Below are 20,017 nucleotides of genomic sequence, written 5' to 3'. Positions count from 1 at the left end.
AAGCAAGGCCAAGAACTTAGAAACGTTTAAGTACTTGTTGTATACTTCTTTTATCATCTAGAATTTTGAGGAAACAGTCACTTTGGTTTATAAGGTCTTTTTTAAAAGAGGGTTTTAAGAGTGGAACTCTGAACTTCTTAATTATACTGTTTTTTTTTAAGTGAATTCTTAATTCTGTCAAACCTGAATATTACAATTTGACCAATTTTAAATCAACATTCACTAGATAATATCTGTACATGAATATTGCAAGTCCACAAAAGCAGTTTGCTTCAGAAATCTTGTGTGTGAGGCACTTTGCTTATCATTAGAGATGTAAAGATGAATTATGACCACTGAGAATCTTCTTAGTGCTAAATGCTCATACTAAACAAATTTTACTCTTCTTTTTTCTTTTTTTTTTTTTAAGTAACAATGTGAAAATGTTAGGGAAAAAAAAATCACAGTAGGCCTTGTGAGTTAGTAAAATTAAGACTTTTTTTTTTTAATATTTGACAGAAATCACAAGTAGACAGAGAGGCAGGCAGAGAGGGGAAAGCAGGCTCCCTGCTGAGCAGAGAGCCTGATGCGGGGCTGGATCCCAAGACCCTGAGATCATGGCCTGAGCTGAAGGCAGAGACTTTAACCCACTGAGCCACCCAGGCGCCCTGAGACTCCTATTTTTAAAAAAATATTCATAGTGGTGTGATTATGATAAAGTCATAGTATTTTAATGACAAAAAGTAGTTTTAGGTCATCCTCTCAGCTGAACTCTCAAAAGTACTGATGGATGTTTAACATCTTATTCCTCAAGGATCTACTTTGCTTTTTTATTATTCTTACTCTTCTGTAACAATTTGACAAAAAAAACCCACCAAAAACAAAAGCAAAAAAACTTATTGACTACTTTTTATGACCAGCTAATTTGGACTACAGAGTGGGGTTGGGAAGAGAAGAGGAAATGAGAAATTTGCTGAGCTCAGTATTAATATTTGAATAATTAAGGTTACAGAATCGTAGACTTTTAAGAGCTAAAAGGAGCCTTGGAGTTCCATCTACTCATTCGTCTACAAATGAGGCCCAGAAAATAATGACTACATATATGACACACTTGAGTATGTTTTCTGTTAGGTCTTATTTTTTAGTTACTAATCGTAAGAGTGGCTGGCATGGTGGAAAGGGAGGAGTAGTACCTTCCGTTAATAATTACAGTTTTTTTTTTTTTTTTTTTAAAGAAAACTGTGTTTCTCACTTTCATGTACTATGTAATTTAAACCACACTAGCCAATTATTTCCTAGCTGGAATTTTCAGAGGAACTGGGTTTTTGTTTGTTTTAAAGATTTACTTATTTATGAGAGAGAGAGCATGAGTGGGACAGGCAGAGGTAAAGGGAAAGAGAATCTCAAGTGGAATCCATGCAGAGCCCAATGCAGGGCTTGAGATCATGACTTGAGTCCAGACTAAGAGTTGGATCCACAACCAGCTCTGCCACCCAGGCGCCCCTAGGGGAACTGTCTTTGATGACAGCTGTACCCAAGAGCCCCTTGAGGAACTATTTTTGATGACAGCTGCACCCAGGTGCCCCTAGAGGAGTTGTCTTTGATGACAGCTGAAGAATTAGTGTATTGAAACTTAGATACTGTTGATTGTAGGACACACGGTTATTTTCTTACCACTTTCAGTAGTAGGAAAATATGCTGCCAGTTGTCTTGAGATGCTACCAGTTTTATGGTATATCCTGATTTCAGAGATGTTAAAATGTGGAAAAAAATGAATTTTAGGATCCGTGAAGTATGGTAAAATATAAGTTGCCTTTTCACAAGTAGGTGTCTCCGAATCATTTAAGGACTATCCCACACTTGAAATTATTGGAATATTTCTCCCTGGACTTATTTTCACTATATGTTGTTGTTTCTTAGAAGATAATACAGTGATACTTAGGAGCTCACTTGAATTAACAATCCAAACCATGACAAGGCTTTTACTATATTTTACTAATAACATTTATCTATTTGTGTATTCTTTAAAAGTAGATAATTTGTCATTTTTCTTAGACAAAGCATTTCCAAAGGAAAAGGGTCTGAACATTTATTTTCATTATTTTTTATTTTAAGAGATTATGTTAGTAGAGGATGGAGTATCATGGAAGACAATATTGCCATCTGTGACATACCCCAAACTGTCTTCACATCTGAACAGGAAATATGTTTAAAAAAAAAAAAAAATCCAAGGTTCTACCATCTAGAGATTCAGACTGGGAGTTCATTGTAGAGCCTAGGAATTATATTTCTGGTAGTGCCCCCAGATACTCTGATAAAGCCATACTGCAAACCAGTATTTGGGAAAGATGGCTCTTTGTATAGTTTATAGATATGTATTTATTGAGGCCATATTTATATACAATTATACATTTAGGAGACTGGCAGTCTTCGAGAGGATGATGAAAATAGCAGGTTTAGAGTAAGGATTGACATTGGTGTGTGATTTGGTTCAGATTAGTCAGGGAATCCTAGAATTCTGTGTAGGGATCTAAAGACTGAAAGGAATGGCTGAAATGGAGAACTCTATAGGAGAGTCCGAAATAGGGACTAAAACAGATCAAAGTGATAGACAAATAAATAACTCTACTACCAATTGGTTCTGCTCAATCCCTTCTAAAAAAATCATTTTTTTTCTGGGCTCTATCAGTCCTATCTGTCCTAGTCCCCACCATTTTCCTCATCAAAAACTCTTGGTTATTATTGAAATAAAACTCGATTTTTTTATTTAATAATTGACCGATAGTGCTTTAAGAATAAGATTATCCTGTGCTGCTCTGAGTATGATTAATTGTATCTTATACATTCACTGTATTGTGCTCAATGCAGTGATCATTATTGTTTCTTATAACTTATTATAAATGAAATGAAGAACTTCATGCGTAATTTAATGTTCTCAAAGGAGATTAAGAGAATTAAGTAGATCTACTTAGATTCTCGGGATTCTGTAATAATCTAAAACAATGAAACTTGTCAAACTCCTTAGCTTTATATGTGAGAAAAAAGAAATTCTGGCCTACAGAAATTAATGGTAGAATTGGAAGTAGAAGTCAGGGTTCCTGGTCTCAAAAGCAGATGTGATTATTTGGTATGACTGTTACCAAACATCTAAACTTTATACGTAAGATATAAAAAACTTTCCTTCATCTGTTTTAGAGAATTGAAAAAAATTAAATATATTTGGATAATCTAAAGATGTTATTGTAGCCAGTATCTTAAAGGTAAACAAAGTGTTTAACCATAGAATCTAGTAAGTTGAATGAAGTTGCTTAAGCCAGCCATTCTTAGAGATCCTGGGTTTTCTTAAGTATTAGAGAGGTCTATTTTATGTGACTACTACTACTACTACTTAAATATCTTTACCATTAAGGTATTTTTTTCAATTATGGATAAAGATGACTTTATCATGAGTAATAGCCCAGAATACTGTAAGATTTTAAAGGATGGGGTTTTCCTTTTGACTCTTGTAAATCTGGCAAATATGATATTTTTATTATTAAGATGTCATCCTACCTAGGTATTCTGGGAATGCTTTGATACCAGATCAATTTTTAAAAAATGATCTCCAGGATTTCATCATCATGGCCAATTAAAAGTTCAGAATTTGAAAATCGTTTTGTCCAACAATTGATGAAATCAAGAGTCTTAGTAAGAAGAGGAAGTCCTATAAGGAAGAGGTAGATGTCATTGTGTCCAGTCTATTTTTGTTTATTTTTCCCCCAAAATCTGTCTTTTGCCAGTCTTCATATTAAATTAATATACCCTTCTTTAAGAAATTCTATATATAAAAACACAGGTCTGTATACTAAGTGATTTCCGTTCAGAGATGCATACAAATTCTCCTTGTCAGAATAAATGTTCACTGACATAGTCTTTTAAGTTTCCACATATCCTGCTGCATTCAGGACAGCTTTTGATTGTCAAAATTCTGTTTTAAATGGTATGTATATATTACAGAAGGTGATAACACCTTTACTGTTCAATTCAATGGGTCAGAAGTAGTTGTTTTAAGAAAAATAAAATATATGCAGTGTGTTACTTCATAATGGCCTTTGTCAAAATGATAACTGGTAAATTTTATGTTACAATTAAAAGTAAAAATTGTTATTTAAAGGTAGGCTACCCATGTATACATAAATGATTAAAAGTATTCCAGAACCCCTTAATATATACCTGATAATGATAATCTAATATAGATAATAATGGGAAATTTTTGCCTGCAGAGTTCATTTGCCACCTGTTTTTCAAAACATTATTTTTACATATTTGCATTTAACATCCTGAATCTAAAATAGATGTTTATTTTTTAAAAAATGCTTAAAAATATAGAAAAGCACAAGGAAGAAAATAAGTTACTTGGTAGTCATTGCAGAGAACAGGAAGGCATAGTATTTAGGAACTTGCTGCCTGAATTCAAGCTCTGTCCTACCATTTACTAATACTGGAAGCAAGTTATTGAATCTCTTATTACTTTGGGGTCTTCATCTGTAAAATGAGCTTGAAATTACTGGCCACATAAGGTTGTGAAAGTGAAGTGAATTGGTGTATGTGAAGTGCTTAGAATAGTCCCCTGGTATGTAAGTGCTATATATTGTGTTATTTTTACTGGAATATTTTTTCTGTCATGTCTGGTTTGTTCGGTTTTCAGGCAAGCCTGAAAAAATTTTCCATACAAGTTAAAGTAACAATAGCAACAAAAACTAGTGCTATAAGGCATTGTTGTACAGGGAATTCATCTGTTTCACATGTATTTATTTCTTCTTAAAATAGTGTTCTCATTTCAAAGACGAAACCAAAAAAGATAAAGCTGTATGTTTACAATTACAATTATAGAACATGACGTTGAATTATTTTGGCACTCAGTGGAGATAGATAGTAATATTTAATATTAAGAATGAAGATAAATTTGTTTCAGTGTCATATTAAGTGTCTCTGGTGGAGCTAAGACTGCAGCACATGATCTCAGAATTGTAGAAACAACATCAAATCCTTTAAAAGATACAGTCACATTGATAATGGAGTCTGCTCTCATTTATGAATGTTATTGAGGAAGAACTATAGGAAGCATAATTTAAATACCAGATAATTTTTTTCACCTTGGAATGCATTATACTTTTGATGTAAGCAGATTTGTCTTTGTGTTATAAGGGCATATATAAACATTGACTTATATTCCTTTAACACCTAGGCAGGTGGGAACTGGAAGAAGGAAACTAGGAATGCGTTCCATGGCAATATGGGATTTTGGCGTGATGGGTAAACCACATTGGAGCTGATAATTCTAATTTAGTTCTCAGCATTCTTTATTTTCTGTGGCTTGAAACAGGTTTCCAACTGGAACTATTTTTCCCCAAGGTTATTTTCAAAACTTGGGACAAGGCTATAGCACCAAATTTTGTGAATTTTTTGTTCAAAAATCAAAGTTGTTTTAAAAGGTTGCAACATATGTTTCCTTAATATTGCCCATTCTAGAACTCTTTGCTATATATTTTTATTAAGCCTTCACATCTTTCAGTATGAAGAGTACTATTCCTTTTTTTTCTTTGCAGATGAGGAAACTGAGGCTTACCTGAGTCGCTTGCTAAAATTTAAATTTTTAAAAGTTAAGCGATAGTTGGAACTAGTACAGAGTATTCTCTCTCAGTCTCCACTACACTCTGTCTCAAAAATAAGTTATCCTAATATAACTTTGCATAAAAATGATTTTGTAAATATTAAAGATCTCTGTTGTGCAGCACATTACTTAAAGCTAAAGATCCAAAATTCACAGAATGACAGAATCCAAAAGTTGAAGGTATCTAAGAGATCATTTCAGCCTTTGTTCTTAAAATATTTTTGACTGAGTCCCCAGTAAGATATTTTGCATAGCATTAGGTGTACACGTGCATATCTGTCTCTACATATAATTGAAATAGAAGTTTCAGAGAACAGTAGATGCCATTACTATGTGGAATATGTTCTGAGTTTTTCCTCCAATTGTTGGTTTTATACTGCTAAATGAACGGACTAGGCTACTCACTAGGGCGTCTCAATTGGCTGTTTGAAAAACATTGATTGAGGACAACTGGCTTGATTGAGGACTAGGAAATTTTATTTATTTTTTATAGACATGCTAGAATGTTCAAACTAGTGCTGTTACCTAAAGTCATTACTTTAGGACTGTAGTAAAGTTACTTTGTTGATGTTTGAATTGCTCAAAACCATTTTTAAAATTCTAGTTGGAATAGTTGCAGTTACTTGAACACCCTTATTAAATATTCTGTTTTGGCAAATTTAAAAATTTTTTAACAGCCAAACGGCATTTAAAGTCAGTGTAGCAAATAAGATGGGGCAAGCTGTTAGTAAATCTCAGTAAATCTCAGATACATTAAAAAAAAAATGCAGTATAATTTCACATTAGAATCTAGTATGGATTTTCACATAATTTCTTAATGACTGAGATCAGTTACTATGTATATTATTCTGTAAATGCAAAGAAGTATCTGGTAAGGATTTATAGTTAAAAAATGCTAGATACTAGGGTTTGATATCTTGTTAGTAAGAAATGAGGAGTAAGGATATGAGCAAGCGTATGTCTCATCTGCTTCCAAAAAAAAGTGTATATGAGATGTGCTGTGATCAACTAAGAAGTGGCAATTTATACTAAGTACTGTAAGAGACCATAAATTGTTTCCCTATTTATTCAGGGTGTTTTTTCTCTTAATTGAAATTGTTTTCTTAGTTTCTGTTCTATTAAACATAAAGAACTACTAGTCAACAGATTTGAAGCCAAACTTTTATACTCCATTGTTTTTGTTGAAATGATTTAGTTTGAGTAGTCTCATATGTATTTGGCTGTCAAGACTTCTTTTCACTTCCTAACCTTACAACTCAGGTTTGTTATACAGAAGTAACAACAACAACAAAAAAACTTCTAATTTTCTAGTATATGTTAATTTCGTAACAAATCCGTAGTTAGAAAGTAACCTTTTATAAATCTGTGCTGGTTTCTTTACTGTCCTATTTTTTTCTAATATCTGTGAGACTGAATCTTTGCCTTTACTGGCTTTTTACCAGTTTGCTTCCTGTTTCCATTTAAAACGGACCAAAAGTCAGTATTTTTTATTTGCTCCATAGCCCTACTCCTGGTTTTTATTTTTTGCTTCTCCTTATTTTTATTTTGCTTTCATTCTTAAACTGGCAGTCATATTCTTTTACTTTATCTTTTCACTCATTAGCTAGAGATGATCGCTATGGAAAATCCTGCAGACTTGAAGAAACAGTTGTATGTGGAATTTGAAGGAGAACAAGGAGTTGATGAGGGAGGTGTTTCCAAAGAATTTTTTCAGCTGGTTGTGGAGGAAATCTTCAATCCAGATATTGGTAAATATTTCAGTGATGTGATCATGATGTCGTATCTTTTGAATTAAAGGTTTATTTACGAGGGTTTATAAATATTCTCAGTTACAAAGAACAGTAATAGGTTTTGATGTGGATTTCCTAGAGTCACGGTTAATGACGGAACTTGCGGGTTTGGGGTACTGATTTGTATCACTCATTTACTCAAGTTCTTATTTAGATTACTTAGCCAAATACTTTACTACAGGACATTACCTCGTAGTTAAATAAACTGAAAACACTTTAGAATGGTACTTTCGAACAACTGAAAGGTTTCTTGCTCTTTTAATTCTAAACATTTGTCAAACTCACAGCATTTCTGAAATAAGAATTTCAAACAGTGGTCTGAAGGATATTGAGAATGTCTCACAAGTGTATCATGCTCAAAGTTTGGAAACCCTGACTGGTATCAAATTAATTAGGTTTTATTTGCTACAGGATTTCATGGGGCGAAATATTACATTGTTTTCCCAACTCTTTAAACTCCAGAACTCTTTCCCACCCCACATTTGCCTCCCAGAAATATTTTTTATTGAACAGTTTGGGAAAAATTGATCTGTATATGTCAGTCTGAAAGTGAAGGATTTGAGTTTTACTGATAAAAATGGGTAAAGTAGAGCTGGTAAAAGACTGCGGCATCTTGGATTGTATTCTTAACTGTGTAGTTCTGAACTGTATAGTATAGGACTGTGTAGTTCTGTAATATAACCACTAACTTGGTTACTAGGTTTGCTTATTTTTAAAACAATGCATGACAGTTACAGGAAAAGAATTCCATTAAATGTACTGTCAGAGTTGTGAAGAATGTGACACAGAATAATGCATATATCATTTCCATTAAGCTTTGAAAATTGAGCTTGTTGATTCTCAGTATGTAAATTGAATTGACTTTTCTGTTCTTAGTTGGTAATATATATACATACATGTAAGTGGAAGTAGACATTTGAGTTCATGACTTATATACAGTTAAGACTACTTTAGCTAACGTTTATTAATCAGAAGCCTATGTAATTTCAATGTAATTTGCTCAAAGTAAATCAAGACACCTAAAACCATGCCTTTTTTGTGAAAGAAAATTAATTTGTGATCTTCTTAGGTTTGGTAAACCTTAGCTCTGGGTTCCTTTGTGTCTCGACTTGTTAAACATCAGCTGTAAAGCATACTAACATTATATGCAGAAATACTTTCAAGAGAAAAACATAATATTTAATAGTTCCACTTGATAGTAAGGTAATTGAAATGATAGTAGTTAAAACTATAAGAAATGAATATTTTAGAAGAGCCACTTTTTATGGTGCATTTCTTCCAGGGACTGGCAAAAATGTGCCCAAGATGGAATCACTTTGAACCTTAAAATTATAATCTTTCATAACACAGATGAGAGTAATGGCCTCTGTAATTTATATTCTGATTCATTTGTAGTTTATTGCTCTTGAGACCAAGGACATACGTTTGTGATATTTCATCAAATTTATTTATTAATTGTAATTATTTTTTACTGTTCTTGATAAAGTTTGGATCTAAACTGAAATTCAGGTGAGAATTGGATAATTTTCACTTTTATTTCGTGAATATTAATGTCATTAAAAATATGTCCTAGCTTACTTTATACTTTGATGATCCAGGGAACATTTTACAGTTCCTTTTGTATTGAACTTAAACTAAATATAAAAATAAAAAAACACTTTTAAAGCTTTTAAAAATCTCATAAATGAATGTATTTATATGTCATACTGATTTCTCAAGTTTGTGCTTTTGGACGTTGCCCCTTTTTTCAGAACTAAGTTTTTGTTTTTTTGTTTTTTTGTTTTTTTTTTTTAATTTCTTAAGATTTTATTTGACAGAGAAACGGAGAGCAAGGAAGTACAAGCAAGGGGAGTGTGAGAGGGGGAAGCAAGCTCCCTGCCGAGCAGAGAACCCAGTGTGGGGCTTGATCCCAGGACTCTGGGATCATGACCTGAGCCTAAGGCAGTCTCTTAATGGACTGAGCCATGTAGGCGCCCCTCAGACCTAATTCTTAAGATATTTTCATTCAGTTGCACAGTAGCAATTGAAAAACATTTTAGCAAAGTGAGAAAAGTCATAAATTCATAAAATACCATGTAACCTTTTCCTTAGATACTCTTTGTCTAAAGGGAAGAAGATAATTCTGCTTTAGTAATGGTATTCACATAGGTAAAACCAAACATTCCTAGTTTTTAAAATGAATGATACAAAAAGATTTCTAAGCTTGGGTTTTGAATCATGAAGACCATGTAAAATTGAAATAAGACTATGAATACAAACTACTTTTGTTTTATTTATTGGCTCACAATGTGTATTAAATAGCTTTGGGTTTTGGATATAATCTAAGATCATCAAACTTAGTTAAGCTTATGTCGTGGCTTCATCTGACTTTGTTTGAAAGGTGCTAAAAAAAACCTCATGGGATCATTGCACTTTTCAAAAAACAAAAACTTTTCTTGGATGAAATTCAAAACTATATTTTGAAATCAGCACATGTAGATTAAATATGTTTTAATAAAGCTTTTTTTTTTCTTTTGGTTTTACATTTATTTTCAACTATTCAGTGGATAAAATATCAATACAAATTAAGTTATTGTTTGTATTAGTAGACAATTAGTAGTCTATTAGTAAACAATTAGAGAACTTTAAGGAACATTTTCCCTACCTTCTTGGAAAATGCAGCCAGAATTTCTTACTGTTTTGTTTCCATGGCTTCTTAAAATGACATACTACCATTTGCCACAATTTATAACAATCATGTATGAGCTTTGGTCTCTCAAGTGTTAATGTAATAGAGAAAAAAACTTTGTACACTTACTACATATAAGTTTGTGTAATTATTTTATATTTATATTTGTATTCATCGGTCCTTAATAAAATATAAAAGTAATGTATTTTTTAAAATAATTTTTTATAGGTATGTTCACATATGATGAATCTACAAAATTATTTTGGTTTAATCCATCCTCTTTTGAAACTGAGGGTCAGTTCACTCTGATTGGCATAGTGCTGGGTCTGGCTATTTACAATAACTGTATACTGGATGTACATTTTCCCATGGTTGTCTACAGGAAGCTAATGGGGAAAAAAGGAACTTTTCGTGACCTAGGAGATTCTCACCCTGTAAGTCTGTAATTTTTTATTTTATGTTCAGATTTTATTAAAAGCAAAACTGAAGTTTAATTTATGTAAAAAAATTAGTTTTCATTTGAAATCATTTTTATTAATATTTATACCTAGTGAGATAAAGTCATTTTAATCTGTTGAAGTACCATGAACACTTAAAAACTCAAAGGGGAAATATAACTGTCAGCAGGCAAGTTTTGTAGGATTGATTCTGTAGGAACGAGTTTTTTTCTAACATGTCATTTAGGATTTGGGGTTTTAGGTCTTTTTTGTTTTTTGTTTTTTGTTTTTTAATGAAGCCACATGAGATTTCCAGGTGAAATCAGAGCTGCTCTGGAGAGGGGGTTTGGTGGCTACAGTTAGTACATCTGTTTCTGTCCCTACCCCCTCCCTCACTGTGAGAAACCTCTGAGGTTCTCTCATAGAGTACAGTGTAAAATCCATTGCTAAATTGATGCTCAGGTTTTCTCAGCAGAGAATTAGATCAGTGTCTGTCAGTCTTTCTGTATCGTAAACATTTGGCGACAGAGAAAATGCTTTCTATGCTTTAGTTCTAACTGTCAGGTTTTTTGTTTTTATTTATTTATTTTTTTCTTCCCTAGAAGAAGGATACAAATTATTTTATAGTACTGTGGTAACCCTAATTTTTCATTTCTGGTTGTTAGGTCCTATATCAGAGTTTAAAAGATTTATTGGAATATGAAGGAAATGTGGAAGATGACATGATGATCACTTTCCAGATATCTCAGACAGACCTCTTTGGTAATCCCATGATGTATGATCTAAAGGAAAATGGTGATAAAATTCCAATTACGAATGAAAACAGGAAGGTAATAAGTGTTTTAATACCATCATTGTCTTTGTCTCTTTATTAACAGAGTTTTAAACAGTAATTTCTAAAGAAGTAGCAAATACTTCATACAAAAACTCCAGAAATCAAGTAATCAAATTCCTGTAAATGAAATAGCTCATTTCCTAAATCTGGAATATAAGCTGGTATGAGAGCCTGTAGTTGGGCACTAAAGCCCTTTCTAAGAGAGAGGACAGGAGTAGGAGATAGTGAATGAAATAGTATGGCTATAAAAAAAAGCAAGAAATAGTGTATTTCTGATACTAGACTTCACATGGGAGAGGGAACAGGGACATCATGATTAAGATCCTTCTCTCCCAACAAGTGATGATTATCTTCAGTTTATACACATATATATGTGACTTAAATATGCTAGTGAAAAGTGTTGAATCAGATAGGTTTTTTGTATCCATTCGGAAATTGGGAATAATCCAGGACATGACAGGAAAATTAAGATAATAAATAGTAAGCCTTTAAAAAATTGTTTATAACAACATAATTTTTTGATAAAATATTCTCCAAGTTAGGATACAAAGTGCATTTACTTTTTATGATTTGATACAGTAGCTTATGTAGCAAGTAAAACACCAGCATTTTTGCTGAACTGGATACAGTAGGCCCCTTCTCAAATATTGTAGCATAGACAGCATGAGGCTTCCTGGTTTGCTCAAATCAGGTACATTGCATTGTTAGCTTTTATAAATAGATGTATATGATTTAAATGTCTCTGTGTTTGCACACCTGGTTGAGGGATTTCAAAATTGTATTGAGGTCCAGCTTTTATATTCAGTCTTGCTTAATATAATATCAAAATTGAAACTTATATGTATATTTAGTTTATGTACATGGCCTTTTTATAGTTCAGTATTGGCTATTGCAGAGAGCTGTGAAATTGTTAAAGTTGCAGGCATACCTTGTTTTATTGTACTTTATTGCACTTTGCAGATGTTGCTTTTTTTTTTCCCCATAAATTAGAAGGTTTATGGCAACCCTGTCTTGAGCAAGTCTGTCAGCACCATTTTCAAACAGCATTTGCTCACTCTGAGTCTCTGTGTCACACTTGGGTAATTCAGACTTTTCAAACTTTTTCATCATTGTTATATTTGTTATGATCTGTGCTCAGTGATTATGACTCAAACCTCAAATGATGCTTAGCATTTTTTGCAATGTATTTTTAAAATTAAGGAATGTACATTTTTTAAGATATTCTGTATTATAAACTTAATAAACTACAGTATAACATAATCATAACTTTTATATGCACTGGGAAGCCAAAAAATTCATTTGACTTACTTTATTGCAATACTCACTTCATTGCAGTGGACCGAAATCAGATCCACAATATCTCTTAGTTATACCTGTGTTTTCCTTTGTTATGTGTAAGGTTTGAATCTTTAAAAATATTCTTGATTATTGTTCTTCGGGAAAATAAAAACAAAAGGATATGCAGCCCAGTTCTTGTTGTGTTTTATTTGTATAGCATATTATAAGAAGTTCTTGTGGTTAATGTTTTCTGCAGGAATTTGTCAATCTCTATTCTGACTACATTCTCAATAAATCAGTAGAAAAACAATTCAAAGCCTTTCGGAGAGGTTTTCATATGGTGACCAATGAGTCTCCCTTAAAGTATTTATTCAGACCAGAGGAAATTGAATTGCTTATATGTGGAAGCCGGGTAAGAAAGCAAAGTGTCTGCAAAAATATCCAATTGATTTATTGTTTATAATGGTATGGTATATATATTAAGACATATTTTCTTGAATTTTCAGAATCTAGATTTCCAAGCACTAGAAGAAACTACGGAATATGACGGTGGCTATACTAGGGACTCTGTTCTGATTAGGTGAGGTGCTTAATTCTTAAAAGAAAGATTTAACTTGTCAATGGGGTGTGTAGTTAATGCATTAGAATTTCATCTCTCTAGGTATTACTTACCAAGTAAGCAAACTCACGAATTCTCAATCTGTAATATTAGGAATGTATTTGTAATACAATCACCAGTGTATGGTTTATTTATCGAATGAAGTGTTTTATGTAAGTCATATGTTTTCTTCTGCATTTGGGATAGAGATTATCTAATATTCCTAGTGATTCTGATTAACATGTGCTTACTGCTGGTTAGAAAATGAGAAAATAGAGCTACCATCTCTGAATATTTCTCCTTTCTTTTGAATTCTGTGTTTGTGAGCTGTTATTCTCCACCCTATATGAAACATTTTTTGTGTGAAATGTTACTGTACTTAATCGTTATAATCACGTGCCAACATACATGTTAATATGTATTTTACCCCTGAAGAAACTGAGCCTCAGATTTTCTCAGCAAGAGGGAGAGATTCCCTATCTTTTTTTTTTTTTTTAAAGATTTTATTTATTTATTGAGAGATCACAAGTATGCAGAGAGGCAGGCAGAGAGAGAGAGAGGAGGAAGCAGGCTCCCCGCCAAGCAGAGAGCCCGATGCGGGACTCGATCCCAGGACCCTGAGATCATGACCTGAGCCAAAAGCAGCGGCTTAACCCACTGAGCCACCCAGGCGCCCTGAGATTCCCTATCTTTTCTGCTTTCAAATGCCCTTCCTACTGTACTATCTCCTTTTCTGTACTACACAATTCAGTCTTAAAAGACATAGGTTTCTTCCTGCCTTGTAGAGATTGGTAAAAGGGGACAAAGATGCTTTTTTGATGCCCCCTAGTGGGATAAGGTGGAAGAAATGCAAACGTTCAGTTCCTGGAGGTTGTCTCTGAAGGTTTTTTTATTTCTAGAAGGTAATTTTATTTGAAGTTAGATATTTGAATGAAGGTAATTTTATTTCTAGCTTATAATAATGTAATTCTTACTTGATAACGTTTCTTAAAATCACATGTTAAGTGTGATTTGAAAAGCAAGTGAAAAGAGTTTTAGTGGCTTCCAGATCATTCACCATTTAATGGTATTCTAAAAATCTTTTTAAACAAAATTCAAACTTATTTTGTCAACATATATATGAAAATATTAATTCATTAAATAGGATCTACAACTAGTAGGAAGTTGAAGACTTGGAATAGTTATTATAATACGAGGAAAAAATTGGCAATATCGGTATCTTGGTTGGTATTTATTTCATTTAAATTATTCAGGATTCATTGAAGTGAAATGAATAAAAAAAACTTTGAAACTATTTAATACATTTCAACTAAAAATTAGTAGTATAACATTGGTGTAATATAAAATACCAATAGAAATATTTTAGTTTTTAATATTAAAAATAAAATTCTAGTACAACTTACCACAAATAAGGTTAATGAAAATGAATTATTCAAAAAGTAACTATATGGGACGCCTGGGTGGCTCACTTGGTTAAGCAGCTGCCTTCGGCTCGGGTCATGGTCCCAGCGTCCTGGGATCGAGTCCCACATCGGGATCCTTGCTCCGCAGGGAGCCTGCTTCACCCTCTGACTCTGCCTTCCACTCTGTCTGCCTGTGCTCACTCTCGCTCGCTCTCTCTCTGACAAATAATAAATAAATAAAATCTTAAAAAAAAAAAAAAGTAACTATATGTAAAATGTGAACATTTAAAAGTCTAGCATTAATAAAAGTGTGAAAATGTTGACTCTCAAGCAAGTTTTTGTGTATATGTTTTCCAGTTGCTGATAAAGCTCTCCCTGATTTCATTTGACTACTGAGAGACTTAGAAGTATCTTTTTCAGTGGTCTTCCTTAGTGTTTTTGGATTAGTGTTTTTGGGTGAGAGGCAGGGACTACGTTTCTTTTTAGTTGATAGTTTCTGTTTAAAAGGCTTGGTCAAATTCACATTTGATTATCGTCACTTCACAGTTAATGCGATTTAATTTCATTTTATTTTTCAGTACTGCATCAGCCTTTTATTTCTAGATAAGCCTAACATAGCTTTGGCCTTTTAGTTTACAAATATGTTGCTCTGTTTATTTTACTAAGATTTTGTTAAGGTTTTTTGGTCTGTATTCATGAGGAATATTGACCTATAATTTCCTTTTTTTTTTTTTTTTAAAATACACATCAGGTTTTTGCTACCCTTACGTAATGAGTTGAAAGGAGTACTGTTCCTCATTCTCAGAAATACTTGTATAAGATTGGTATTTTTTTTCTTAAATATTTGCTCAAATTCACCAATGACACTATCTGGGCCTGGACATTTCTTTGTTGGAAGATATTTTGTTTTTTGGGTTTTTTTAAGAATTTTATTTTGAAAAAGCTATAGATTTGTTGCATTTTTCTTTTATAATACAGGTTGGAGGGGCACCTAGGTGGCTCAGTCGGTTAAGTGTTTGCCTTCGGCTCAGGTCATGATCCCAGAGTCCTGGGATCAAGCCCCACATTGGGCTCTCTGCTTGGCAGGGAGCCTGCTTCCCCCTCTCCCTCTGTGCCTGACCACCTCTCTCTCTCTGTCAAATAAATAAAATCTTAGAAAAAAACAATAAAGTACAATAAAGTACGGGTTGGTACCCTGTACCCTCCATCCACTTTCCCACAATGGTAACATTTTTGCTTTACTGTAGCACAGTATCAAATTCAGAAAATTGGTACTGGTTCACTCTATAGACCATAGTCAGATTTCATCAGTTTTTCACGAACTTATTTCTATGTATTTGTGTTTCTGTGTATTTCCATCATATTACATAGATTTGCATAACTGGTATTATAATGATTGTGTACAACTCTTTCATCACCAGAAGGGTTCCTTTTGCTATCCTTTTTTTTAGGTGAGCTCATATTCCTCCAGCATGATTGTCTTGAGATCCATCAACTTTGTTACATGTATCAACAGCTCATTCCTTTTTTTGCTGCATAGTATTTTGTGACATAGATGGACCATATTCAGTTTAACCTTTCAGCTGTTAAAGGTGAATTGGATGTTGTCAGTATTTGGCTGTTAGAAATAAAGCTACTAAACATTTAAGCAGAGATTTTTGTGAGAAACTGTTTTCATTTCTCTGGTACAAACACGCTCAGGAGTGCAATCCTAGGTCATATGATAAGTACATGTTTAGTTTTTTAAGAAACTGCTGAACTGTTTTCCAGAGTTGCTGCACCATTTTACATTTCCCTGGGGAATATACGAGTGATTCAATTTCTCCATATCATTGCTAGCATTTGGTTGTGTCAAAATTGTTAGCTTTATCCATTCTGCTAGGTATGTTGTAATGTCTTATTGTGTGGTAATTTGAATTATGCTTGATGTCAGCGATGAGGAGTATCTTTTTGTGTACTTACTTGCCATCGGTATATTGTTTTTGGTGAACTGTTTTTTATTTAATTGTTGAACTTTGAGTTCTTCATATATTCCATATATTCTAGTCCTTTTTGAGGTGGGTGGTTTGCAAATACATTCTCCTACTCTCGTGGCTAATCTTTCCATCTTAACAGAATCTTTTGCATGGCAGAAATTTTTAATTTTGTTGAGCTTTGATTTTTCTTTTTGTGGATCATGTTTTTGGTAAAGTCAGATATAAAACTCTGAGCCAGCCTCAGGTCCTGAAGATACATATTCTCTCTCTCTCTTTCTCTCTCTCCCCCCCCTTCTCTCTCTTTTCCTAAAAATTTTATAGTTTTACATTTTATATTGAAGTCTTGGTCTATTTTGAGTTGATTTTTATATAATATATAAAATTCAAGTCAAGATTCACTTTTTTGCCTATGAATGTCCACTTGTTGCCATATAATTTGTTGAAAAGGCTGTCCTTCCTTTACTGAATTATTTTTGCATCTTTGTCAAAAATCAGTTTATAATGTTTGTGTGAATCTTTTTCTGAAATCCCTGTGGTCTTCCCCTCATGTGTGTGCCTATTCATCCCTCTGCCAGTACTGCACTGTCAGTACAGGTAAATGGTAAGCATTAACATCAGATAGAATGCTTATTCCTGTTTTAAATGAAAGATTTCTTGCCTTTTCCATATTTTAGCTACTCTTTGCTTTAACATATAAATTTCGTATTCACTTTGTCTATGCCTACAGAAAATCTTGATAGAATTTTGATAGGAATTACACTAAGATCAAATTGGGGAGAATTAACATTTTTATTATGTTGATTCTTCCAATCTGTGAATATAGTATAGCTCCCCATTTATTTAGGTCTTTTTAAAATTCCTTTCTTCAGCATTGTAATTTTCAGCACATAGATTCTGTAGATGTTTTGTTTGATTTATACCTAAGTATGTGATATCCTTTGTGGTGATTGTAAATGGTATTGTATTTTTATTTTATTTTAATGGCTTGTATTTTTAATGTTGGTTTCCACGTGTTGTTAGTATATAGAAATGTGTGTTTTGTTTTGTTTTATAATATGTTGACCATTTATCTTTTGGCCTTGCTGAACTCCCCTTTAAAAGGTTTTTTGTTTTGTTTTGTTTTTTGAGACATCTTGGAGTTTTCTGTATAGACAGTCATGTATTCTGTAAATAAGGATAGTTATGCTTCTTTTTAAATTTGTATGCCTTTTATTTATTTCTTTTTTCCTGCCTTCTTATGCTGGCTAGAACTTTTACCACTGTGCTAAATAAGAGTAGTAAAAGCAAAAGCCTTGACTTGTTTCCGAATTTAGGAGAAAGCATTTATCTTTATTAAGCTTGACATTAGTGTAGTTAGTGCTCTCTCTACAGATTCAAGGAGGTTCCCCTATATACCTTGTTTGTTAAGTTTTATTGTGAATAGGCTTTTTAGTTTTTGTCAGATGCTTTTTCTGCATCTATTGACACAAGCATGATTTTTCTTTTTCTTTTTTTTTTTTTTAAAGATTTTACTTATTTATTTGAGAGAGATCACAAGCAGGCAGAGAGGCAGGCAGAGAGAGAGGAGGAAGCAGGCTCCCTGCTGAGCAGAGAGCCCGATGCGGGGCTGGATTCCAGGACTCTGAGTTCATGACCTGAGCTGAAGGCAGGGGCTTAACCCGCTGAGCCACCCAGGCGCCCCGCATGATTTTTCTTTATCCTCTGTTTGATATGGCACATTGCATTAATGGATTTTCCATTATTGAACCGGTGTTACATATCTGAGTCATTTCCATTTAGTTCATTGTCAAATTTGACTTGGTAATTGGTTAATGATTTTTGTGAGTTGATGAAAAGATACTGGTCTGTAGTTTGTCTTTTTTTAATGTTGTCTTGGTCTGGTTTTAACATCAAGGTTAATTCTGGCCTCATAAAGAATTAGGAAGTGTTCTGTTTTCCAGGAGAGCTTTTTTAAGATTTTATTTATTTATTTGACAGATCACAAGTAGGCAGAGAAGGCAGGCAGAGAGAGAGAGGGGGAAGCAGGCTCCCTGCTGAGCAGAGAGCCTGATGTGGGGCTCGATCCTAGGACCCTGAGATTATGACCTGAGTTGAAGGCAGAGGCTAAAACCACTGAGCTGCCCAGGCACTCCGGTACAAATTATTTCTTAATTGTTTCGTGGAGTTCTCCCAGGAAATCATCTGGGCCTAGAATTTACTTTTTGTGGAGGATATTAGTTTCAAATTCAACCTTTTCAGTGTTTATAAGATTATTAAAATTATCTTTGGTGGGCGGTAGCAATTTGTGTTGTTCAAGGAGTTGATCCACTTTATTAAGGTAGTCAAATTTATGTGTGCAGAGTTCATAATATTCCATTTTTATCTGTTTGATGTCTGCAGATCTGAACTATCATACCCTTCTTTATTCCTCATAGTGGTAATTTGTGGAGTTTTTTTCCCTTTTTTAAACTTGTTAGTCTTGTTTGAGAGGTTTGTTGAAATTACTGATTATATTGAAAAGCCAGCTTTTTATTTCTCTGTTCTTTTCCTGTTTTTAATTTCATTGATTTCTGCTCTTTATTGGTTACTTCCTTACATTGGTTTATTTGCTCTTCTTAGTCTAGGTTACTGAGGATAGAAATTGATTGATTTGAGACCTTTCCTTTTTCCTAATGTAACCGTTTATTTAGTGCTTTAAATATTATTCTCATCCTTGCTTTAGCTATATCCCATATTTTTATATGTTTCATTTTCATTTTTTTCATGTATGTATTTTTTAAGATTTATTTTGAGACTTTCTCTTTGTAATTTAAACAAAAATATTGTTGAATTTCGAGGGTTTTTGGCTGTCTTCCTCCTCTCTGTTCCCGATTTCTGGTTTGACTCTTTATAATCAGAGAACTTAACTCTTCCTGACTCCTCTAATACTTTTGAATTTGTGTATTCTGTGTTGGTGGGTGGAATGTTCTATAAATGTTGATTTAGGTTCTGGTTGTTGATGACTTTGCAGATGACTGATTTGTATTTCTATGAGTTGCTCAGAGAGAGGGGTGTTGAGTCCTCCATAAGGTGGATGTGTCCATTCCTCCTTTCAGCTCTATCAGTTTTTACTTTATTTTTTTTTATTTTTTTTTTTAAAGATTTTATTTATTTATTTGACAGAGAGAGATCACAAGTAGGCAGAGAGGCAGAGAGAGAGAGGAGGAAGCAGGCTCCCTGCTGAGCAGAGAGCCCGATGCGGGACTCGATCCCAGGACCCTGAGATCATGACCTGAGCCGAAGGCAGCGGCTTAACCCACTGAGCCACCCAGGCGCCCTACTTTATTTTGAAAATGTTTTGATTGGTACATACACTTTGAGCCTCAGTATGTCTTTTTGGTGAGTTGATCCTTTATAATTATGTGATGTGCCTCTCTGTCTC

At 33.4% G+C, this 20,017-nt stretch overlaps 1 protein-coding gene across 10 annotated transcripts in view; it reads left to right on the top strand.

The window, feature by feature from the left end:
• The window catches only part of UBE3A (ubiquitin protein ligase E3A), a 92,754-nt gene that overhangs the window by 61,569 nt on the left and 11,168 nt on the right, over window positions 1-20,017 (top strand). For all 10 annotated transcript variants that reach the window (XM_032342279.1, XM_032342277.1, XM_032342273.1 and 7 more), the window contains 5 exons: window positions 7,236-7,380; window positions 10,319-10,524; window positions 11,193-11,357; window positions 12,897-13,052; window positions 13,147-13,220. In XM_032342279.1, the coding sequence (XP_032198170.1) occupies window positions 7,236-7,380; window positions 10,319-10,524; window positions 11,193-11,357; window positions 12,897-13,052; window positions 13,147-13,220 (746 nt within the window). The remainder of the gene's footprint in view (window positions 1-7,235; window positions 7,381-10,318; window positions 10,525-11,192; window positions 11,358-12,896; window positions 13,053-13,146; window positions 13,221-20,017) is intronic.

The sequence above is a fragment of the Mustela erminea genome, chromosome 5 (assembly GCF_009829155.1).
Source record: "Mustela erminea isolate mMusErm1 chromosome 5, mMusErm1.Pri, whole genome shotgun sequence".
NCBI lineage: Eukaryota > Metazoa > Chordata > Mammalia > Carnivora > Mustelidae > Mustela > Mustela erminea.
Note: the sequence above shows the minus strand (reverse complement) of the source record. Positions and strands in the feature narration are given on the sequence as shown.